This window comes from Oncorhynchus keta, chromosome 13 (genome assembly GCF_023373465.1).
Source record: "Oncorhynchus keta strain PuntledgeMale-10-30-2019 chromosome 13, Oket_V2, whole genome shotgun sequence".
Lineage (NCBI taxonomy): Eukaryota > Metazoa > Chordata > Actinopteri > Salmoniformes > Salmonidae > Oncorhynchus > Oncorhynchus keta.
The window spans coordinates 4,864,182-4,874,181 of record NC_068433.1 but is presented as its reverse complement, the minus strand read 5'-3'; the positions used below and the strand labels follow the sequence as shown (position 1 = coordinate 4,874,181).

General features: G+C 46.2%; 1 protein-coding gene across 1 annotated transcript in view; it reads left to right on the top strand.

Moving 5' to 3' along the window:
* The window catches only part of LOC118378452 (leucine-rich repeat and fibronectin type-III domain-containing protein 2-like), an 82,453-nt gene that overhangs the window by 63,061 nt on the left and 9,392 nt on the right, over positions 1 to 10,000 (top strand). The window contains exon 6 of the mRNA XM_052460728.1: positions 9,654 to 9,771. Within this exon, the coding sequence (XP_052316688.1) occupies positions 9,654 to 9,771 (118 nt within the window). The remainder of the gene's footprint in view (positions 1 to 9,653; positions 9,772 to 10,000) is intronic.

Here is a 10,000-nt window from a genome sequence, read left to right as displayed (position 1 = left end):
CCTAAAACGAAACGATGATTTATGTCGTATGCCAAGTGACCCGAATCACACGGGGCCGTGACAGCTAAGGAGGACACTCCGTCCCTTTGTTTCTTCGCCATGTAATTCTCTCTCCATTGGATGCAATATATCCCGGTGACAACTCGATGGCTATTTATTGTGAAGGCTGCTATCCTACTCTGTACACACTGTATAATCCTTGGGAGGAGAAAGAAATGGCTCCCCAGTGGGTGGGTCTGGCTCCCCAGTGGGTGGGTCTGGCTCCCCGTTACTAGTTTTCTAGGCTACAGCTGACCCAGCGGCACTGCACCACGATTCAACTTGGTGGTTGTTTAGCGTTAGCTTGTTCAGCCCACAACGCGGTTCATGTGTAAAGTGCAGGCAGTCAACTCCCCCTCCCCCAAAAAAAAAAAAAAAAAAAAAAAAAAATACGGCTCATCTTTTGAACTGCTAGAAACAAGTCATATTCTCTGTAGCTGGAAACACAATGGTCACGAATCTGCGCTCAGTCTATTCTCTTTGGCAAGCAGAGGCTGTGATTCAGCCTGTAACCACAATACGCTCTCTGTGACGTTGTTCTAGGTCGCACAGCTAGATATTTAGGAGCAATTTAGAGCCGACCCAAAATTGCTTTGGTTAAGTTGAGCCAACTAGCTACCTAGCAAACGTTAGCATGCAGGTGACTATCCTTGTCTGCAGGGCAGATTGATGTGTGACCAGACTCGCTCGGGTTGAAAGGTGAATCTCTCTTTGAATAAATAAAGACAAATATAGGTTGTATCTTGGGTTGTATTTACAAAAGGGAAAATAAATACACATAAATATGGTTTGTATTTACAATGGTGTTTGTTCTTCACTGGTTGACCTTTTCTCGTGGCAACAGGTCACAAATCTTGCTGCTGTGATGACACACTGTAGAATTTCACCCAGTAGATATGGGAGTTTATCAAAATTGGGTTTGTTTTCTAATTCTGTGTGGGATCTGTGTAATCTGAGGGAAATATGTATCTTTAATATGGTCATACATTTGGCAGGAGGTTAGGAAGTGCAGCTCAGTTTCCACCTCATTTTGACAAATAGATTTCTAGTTAGCTTTTTTTTTGTTTACTTTTTCCCCCATCTGTCAATTAATTATCTTTTTGTTTTCTCGTGATTTGGTTGTGTCTAATTGTGTTGCTGTCCTGGGGCTCTGTGGTGTGTGTTTGTGTTTGTGAACAGAGCCCCAGGACCAGCTTGCTTAGGGGACTCTTCTCCAGGTTCATCTCTCTGTAGGTGATGGCTTTGTTATGGAAGGTTTGGGAACACACGCACACACGCACACACGCACACACACACACACACACACACACACACACACACACACACACACACACACACACACACACACACACACACACACACACACACACACACACACTTTTTGCCAGGTACCAAAGGTGAGGAGATTATAACAGAACATGGCCAAGATGTTCAAATGTTCATAAATGATCAGCATGGTCAAATAATAGTAATCACAGTGAACACGTCAGGGTTCCATAGCCGCAGGCAGAACTGTTGAAACTGGAGCAGCAGCAGGTGGACTGGGGACAGCAAGGAGTCATCAGGCCAGGTAGTCCTGAGGCATGGTCCTAGGGCTCAGGTCCTCGGAGAGGAGAGAAAGTAAGAAAGAATTAGAGAGAGCATACTTAAATTCACACAGAACACCGGATAAGACAGGAGAAGTACTCCAGATATAACAAACTGACCCTAGCCGCCCGACACATAAACTACTGCAGCATAAATACTGGAGGCTGAGACAGGAGGGGTCAGGAGACATTTTGGCCCCATCCGATGACATCCCCCGGACAGGGCCAAACAGGAAGGATATAATCCCACCCACTTTGTCAAAGCACAGCCCCTACACCACTAGAGGGATATCTTCAACTTACCATCCTGAGACAAGAGGGGGGCGCCAATCCAGACAGGAAGACCACGTCAGTGACTCAACCCCTGTAATAGGGTTAGAGGCAGAGAATCCCAGTGGAAAGAGGGGAACCGGCCAGGCAGAGACATCAAGTGCGGTTCGTTGCTCCATAGCCTTTCCATTCACCTTCACATTCCTGGGCCAGACTACACTCAATCATATGACCCACGGAAGAGATGAGTCTTCAGTAAAGACTTAAAGGTTGAGACCGAGGCTGCGTCTCTCACATGGGTAGGCAGACCATTCCATAAAAAGGGAGCTCTATAGGAGAAAGCCCTGCCTCCTTCTAAGCTGTTTGCTTAGAAATTCTAGGGACAATTAGGAGGCCTGCGTCTTGTGACCATAGCGTACGTGTAGGTATGTACGGCAGGACCAAATCGGTGCTTTATCCGGGTAGCCGGAAAGTAGAGCTTTGCAGTATTCTAATCTAGAAGTAACGAAAGCATGGATTCATTTTCCTGAATCATTTTTGGACAGATTTTTGCAATGTTACATAGATGGAAAAAAGCTGTCCTTGAAACAGTCTTGATATGTTCGTCAAAAGAGAGATCAGGGTCCAGAGTAACGCCGAGGTCCTTCACAGTTTTATTTGAGACGACTGTACAACCAACAAGATTAATTGTCAGATTCAACAGAAGATCTCTTTGTTTCTTGGGACCTAGAACAAGCATCTCTGTTTTGTCCGAGTTTAATAGTAAAAAGTTTGCAGCCATCCACTTCCTTATGTCTGAAACACATGCTTCTAGCGAGGGCAATTTTGGGGCTTCACCATGTTTCATTGAAATGTACAGCTGTGTGTCGTCCGCATAGCAGTGAAAGTTAACATTATGTTTTTCAAATGACATCCCCAAGAGGTAAAATATATAGTGAAAACAACAGTGGTTCAAAAACGGAACCTTGAGGAACACCGAAATGTACAGTTGATTTGTCAGAGGACAAACCATTCACAGAGACAAACTGATATCTTTCCGACAGATAAGATCTAAACCAGGCCAGAACTTGTCCGTGTAGACCAATTTGGGTTCTCTCCGAAAGAATGTGGTGATCGATGGTATCAAAAGCAGCACTAAGGACAGATGCAGAGCCTCGGTCCGACGCCATTAAATTTACCACCTTCACAAGTGCTATGATGGGGTCTAAAACCAGACTGAAGCATTTCGTATACTTTATTAGTCTTCATTGTTTTGTCTTCAGGAAGGCAGTGAGTTGTGGCGCAACATCTTTTTTAAAAAAAATTGAGAGGAGATTCGATATATCACTATCTCTTTTAATATCGGCAGGAATGGAGGAAGTCTTTATTTTAGTGAGATTGCTAAGGCGAACACCGCCATGTTTAGTTTTGCCCAACCTAGGTCGAGACACAGACACGGTCTCAATGGGGATAGCAGAGCTGACTACACTGACTGTGCTAGTGGCAGACTCCACTAAGCTGGCAGGCTGGCCTGCACCCTATTTCATCGTGGAGCTAGGGGAGTTAGAGCCCTGTCTATGTTCTTAGATAAGATGAGAGCACCCCTCCAGCTAGGATGGAGTCCGTCACTCCTCAACAGGCCAGGCTTGGTCCTGTTTGTGGGTGAGTCCCTTAAAGAGGGCCTATTTACAAATTCTATCTTTTGGGAGGGGCAGAAAACTGTTTTCTACCAGCGATTAAGTTGTGAGACTCTGCTGTAGAGCTCATCACTCCCCCTAACTGGGAGGGGGCAAGAGACACATCTATCTAGCTGATTTACACACTGAAGATATGTTGCGCTTGGTGACCTCTGACTGTTTCATCCTAACATCGTTGGTGCCGACGTGGATTTCAATATCTCTATACTCTCTACACTCGCCAGTTTTAGCTTTAGCCAGCACCATCTTCAGATTAGCCTTAACGTCGGTAGCCCTGCTCCCTGGTAAACAGTGTATGATCGCTGGATGATTCGTTTTAAGTCTAAGCTCCTGTTCAGACCTGGTTCCACACAGCCCCTGTTCAGACCTGGTTACACACAGCTCCTGTTCAGACCTGGTTCCACACAGCCCCTGTTCAGACCTGGTTCCACACAGCCCCTAGCCAATGCCTGTTCAAAATTGAAACCATATCATTTTCAACACATTGAAGTTTCGAGGGAGAGTACAATTGGCATGCTGACTGCAGGAATGTCTACCAGAGCTGTTGCCAGATAATTTAATGTTAATTTGTCTTACATTGCCTCCGACAACGTTTTGGAGCATTTGGCAGTACATCCAACCGGCCTCACAACCGCAGAACCACTTGTAACCGCGCCCACCCAGCACCCCCACATCCGACTTCTTTGCGTCTGCACAGCCCAGTGCGCCCCGCATTTGCCGGGATCATCTGATGGGTGGGCCCCCTTTTGTGTGTGTGAGGGGGGGGGGGTAATTCTGATTGGCTGGGCCTGCCTCCCCAGTGGGTGGGCCTGGCTGCCAAGTGGGTGGGTCTGGCTCCCCAGTGTGTGGGCCTGGCTGCCAAGTGGGTGGGTCTGGCTCCCCAGTGGGTGGGCCTGGCTCCCCAGTGGGTGGGTCTGGCTCCCCAGTGGGTGGGTCTGGCTCCCCAGTGGGTGGGTCTGGCTCCCCAGTGGGTGGGTCTGGCTCCCCAGTGGGTGGGTCTGGCTCCCCAGTGGGTGGGTCTGGCTCCCCAGTGGGTGGGCCTGGCTCCCCAGTGGGTGGGTCTGGCTCCCCAGTGGGTGGGCCTGGCTCCCCAGTGGGTGGGTCTGGCTCCCCAGTGGGTGGGTCTGGCTCCCCAGTGGGTGGGTCTGGCTCCCCAGTGGGTGGGTCTGGCTCCCCAGTGGGTGGGTCTGGCTCCCCAGTGGGTGGGCCTGGCTGCCAAGTGGGTGGGTGGGTCTGGCTCCCCAGTGGGTGGGCCTGGCTCCCAGTGGGTGGGTCTTGCTCCCCAGTGGGTGGGTCTGGCTCCCCAGTGGGTGGGTCTGGCTCCCCAGTGCGTGGGTCTGGCTCCCCAGTGGGTGGGCCTGGCTGCCAAGTGGGTGGGTGGGTCTGGCTCCCAGTGGGTGGGCCTGGCTCCCCAGTGGGTGGGTCTGGCTCCCCAGTGGGTGGGCCTGGCTGCCAAGTGGGTGGGCCTGGCTGCCAAGTGGGTGGGCCTGGCTCCCCAGTGGGTGGGCCTGGCTCCCCAGTGGGTGGGTCTGGCTCCCCAGTGGGTGGGTCTGGCTCCCCAGTGGGTGGGTCTGGCTCCCCAGTGGGTGGGTCTGGCTCCCCAGTGGGTGGGTCTGGCTCCCCAGTGGGTGGGCCTATGCCCCCCATGGCCCGCCCATGGCTGCACCCCTGCCAAGTCATGTGAAATTCATAGATTGGGGTCATGTATTTATATGGACTAATTTCCCTACATGACCTGTATCTCAGTAAACTCTCTGTAAATGTAGCACGATCATCTTTTTGTTCACATTAGATGCCAATGTATATCCAGCATGTACATATGCAGGAGCTTCTAGGACAGACTGGATGATTCTAGGACAGATTTGATGATTCTAGGACAGATTGGATGATTCTAGGACATATTGGATGTTTCTAGGACAGATTGGATGATTCTAGGACTGACTGGATGTTTCTAGGACAGACTGGATGATTCTAGGACAGATTGGATGATTCTAGGACAGATTGGATGTTTCTAGAACAGATTGGATGTTTCTAGAACAGATTGGATGTTTCTAGAACAGATGGGATGTTTCTAGAACAGATTGGATGTTTCTAGAACAGGTTGGATGTTTCTAGAACAGATTGGATGTTTCTAGAACAGATGGGATGTTTCTAGAACAGATTGGATGTTTCTAGAACAGATTGGATGTTTCTAGAACAGATTGGATGTTTCTAGAACAGATTGGATGTTTCTAGAACAGATGGGATGTTTCTAGAACAGATGGGATGTTTCTAGAACAGATTGGATGTTTCTAGAACAGATTGGATGTTTCTAGGACAGATTGGATGTTTCTAGGACAGACTGGATGTTTCTAGGACAGACTGGATGTTTCTAGGACAGATTGGATGTTTCTAGGACAGATTGGATGTTTCTAGAACAGATTGGATGTTTCTAGAACATGTTGGATGTTTCTAGAACAGATGGGATGTTTCTAGAACAGATGGGATGTTTCTAGAACAGATGGGATGTTTCTAGAACAGATTGGATGTTTCTAGGAGAGATTGAATGTTTCTAGAACAGATTGGATGTTTCTAGGACAGCTATGATGTTTTCTAGGGCAGACTGGTTGCAAAATCAGTTTCTGTTACTGCTATACTGTTTCTATGCTACTACTATATTGTTTCTATGTTACTACTGTAGTGTTTCTATGCTACTTGGTATGAATGCTGATTGGCTGACAACCGTGGGATATTTAAGCAATAAGGCCCGAGGAGGTTTGTGGTATATGGCCCATAGATTGCGGCTAAGGGCTGTTCTTAAGCACAACGCAACATGGAGTGCCTGGACAACTGGACACAACCCTTAACCTCAGTCTATGGACCATATATCACAATCCCCTGAGGTGCCTTACTGATTTTATACACTGGTTACCAAGGTAATTAGAGCAATAAAAATAAACGTTTTGTCGTACTCGTGATATACTGTCTGATATACCACGGCTGTGTCGTGGACATTTCCTGTATTTACCAAATCATGAGCATATATCAATTGTCAATTCTAGACACTTTCATCTCAAATACACCCCCCTCCTGGACAAGATCAGAAAAGACAGAGAACCTCCTAGATCCTAGGTCATATACTAGATCAAGATAAGGCCAACCTCAGAGGGGTAATAGTGATCCTCTTAGGTCATATACTAGATCAAGATAAGGCCAACCTCAGAGGGGTAATAGTGATCCTCTTAGGTCATATACTAGATCAAGATAAGGCCAACCTCAGAGGGGTAATAGTGATCCTCTTAGGTCATATACTAGATCAAGATAAGGCCAACCTCAGAGGGGTAATAGTGATCCTCTTAGGTCATATACTAGATCAAGATAAGGCCAACCTCAGAGGGGTAATAGTGATCCTCTTAGGTCATATACTAGATCAAGATAAGGCCAACCTCAGAGGGGTAATAGTGATCCTCTTAGGTCATATACTAGATCAAGATAAGGCCAACCTCAGAGGGGTAATAGTGATCCTCTTAGGTCATATACTAGATCAAGATAAGGCCAACCTCAGAGGGGTAATAGTGATCCTCTTAGGTCATATACTAGATCAAGATAAGGCCAACCTCAGAGGGGTAATAGTGATCCTCTTAGGTCATATACTAGATCAAGATAAGGCCAACCTCAGAGGGGTAATAGTGATCCTCTTAGGTCATATACTAGATCAAGATAAGGCCAACCTCAGAGGGGTAATAGTGATCCTCTTAGGTCATATACTAGATCAAGATAAGGCCAACCTCAGAGGGGTAATAGTGATCCTCTTAGGTCAACCTCAGAGGGGTAATAGTGATCCTCTTAGGTCAACCTCAGAGGGGTAATAGTGATCCTCTTAGGTCAACCTCAGAGGGGTAATAGTGATCCTCTTAGGTCAACCTCAGAGGGGTAATAGTGATCCTCTTAGGCCAACCTCAGAGGGGTAATAGTGATCCTCTTAGGTCAACCTCAGAGGGGTAATAGTGATCCTCTTAGGTCAACCTCAGAGGGGTAATAGTGATCCTCTTAGGTCAACCTCAGAGGGGTAATAGTGATCCTCTTAGGTCAACCTCAGAGGGGTAATAGTGATCCTCTTAGGTCAACCTCAGAGGGGTAATAGTGATCCTCTTAGGTCAACCTCAGAGGGGTAATAGTGATCCTCTTAGGTCAACCTCAGAGGGGTAATAGTGATCCTCTTAGGTCAACCTCAGAGGGGTAATAGTGATCCTCTTAGGTCAACCTCAGAGGGGTAATAGTGATCCTCTTAGGTCAACCTCAGAGGGTAATAGTGATCCTCTTAGGTCAACCTCAGAGGGGTAATAGTGATCCTCTTAGGTCATATACTAGATCAAGATAAGGCCAACCTCAGAGGGGTAATAGTGATCCTCTTAGGTCATATACTAGATCAAGATAAGGCCAACCTCAGAGGGGTAATAGTGATCCTCTTAGGTCAACCTCAGAGGGGTAATAGTGATCCTCTTAGGTCAACCTCAGAGGGGTAATAGTGATCCTCTTAGGTCAACCTCAGAGGGGTAATAGTGATCCTCTTAGGTCAACCTCAGAGGGGTAATAGTGATCCTCTTAGGTCAACCTCAGAGGGGTAATAGTGATCCTCTTAGGTCAACCTCAGAGGGGTAATAGTGATCCTCTTAGGCCAACCTCAGAGGGGTAATAGTGATCCTCTTAGGTCAACCTCAGAGGGGTAATAGTGATCCTCTTAGGTCATATACTAGATCAAGATAAGGCCAACCTCAGAGGGGTAATAGTGATCCTCTTAGGCCAACCTCAGAGGGGTAATAGTGATCCTCTTAGGTCAACCTCATAGGGGTAATAGTGATCCTCTTAGGCCAACCTCAGAGGGGTAATAGTGATCCTCTTAGGTCAACCTCAGAGGGGTAATAGTGATCCTCTTAGGCCAACCTCAGAGGGGTAATAGTGATCCTCTTAGGCCAACCTCAGAGGGGTAATAGTGATCCTCTTAGGTCAACCTCAGAGGGGTAATAGTGATCCTCTTAGGTCAACCTCAGAGGGGTAATAGTGAACCTCTTAGGTCAACCTCAGAGGGGACATGTAATAGTTACAGACACATTCCCATAAGAAGACAAGCCTGACGTCTCCCCTCTCTGGGGCCCAAGTAACTTTCTCCCACATAAACATTATTATGTAAATATAATAGATAAATATCTTATTCATCAATGTGAGCTAACTAATTCTGATTCTGCTACCACAGCTGTCAGCCAATCAAAATTCAGGGCTCAACCCCCCACCCCAGTTTCTAATACTGCTTATATGATAACAGTAGCTAAACTTTCATGAGTTTCTTCAAAAAACTGAAGGAACTTACGACTCTTACAGTGCTGGTCAATCTTCTCTATAGACTACATGACCTTATAGGTCATGTAGTCTACAGAGAAGATTGAGCCCTCTGCCTGGATCGTAGAAGGTCATTTAGTCTACTATAGAGAAGATTGAGCCCTCTGGCTGGATCGTAGAAGGTCATGTAGTCTACTATAGAGAAGATTGAGCCCTCTGGCTGGATCGTAGAAGGTCATGTAGTCTACTATAGAGAAGATAGTGTGTGATTACTGTAAGTAGGGCAGTTCATGCATTCACATTTCCATATTAGGAAATCATTTTTCGAAAGAGTGCTCTTACCTCGAGGTTTTCTGACCGCTGTGGACAATGACCAGTCTCTTTTTCTATTGGCAATTATTATGCCTTCACAGAAACTCCTGTTCTGACCAAGACAGGTTCATTATGTTTCATTCATTCGTTAAATATTATATTCATTATAGAGTAAGTCTGTTCCAATAGGGACTTCTCACTCTCTCTCTCACTCTCTCTCTCTCTCTCTCTCTCTCTCTCTCTCTCTCTCTCTCTCTCTCTCTCTCTCTCTCTCTCTCTCTCTCTCTCTCTTTGTTTCATCCTTCTCTCTAAAACGTATCTACTCTATTTTAATGAAATGCTTTACTGTATATTATATTACACAACAATTAAATTCAAAAATAAAATAATAATGTAGTAGTTGTTAAATCATCTTAAAAAGATCATGTATATTTCATTATTTTTTCTTTTCCAGGATCCTCCCGTCTACCAGCAACAGTTTCATGTTGAAGAACCTGGTATCTGGAACGGACTACAACCTGTGTGTCCTGGCCATCTTTGATGACATCATCACCTCCTTGGCCGCTACCAAGGTACTCTGATCCTTTCTCTCGCTGTAGCTCCTCCCCCGGGTTCGATTGGAATTTGAAGTCAGTCGATGTAGGAAAGTGAAACACTTTTGACATAAATAGCTTTTCCTGTTCAGCAGTCATTGAAAATAGATGCCATTTTTGCAATTAATGCATTGGAATTTTAGTTTACTTCTTGAATTGACTGCCTTCAATTCCAATTGACCCCAATTCCTCTCTCTATCTGTCTCTA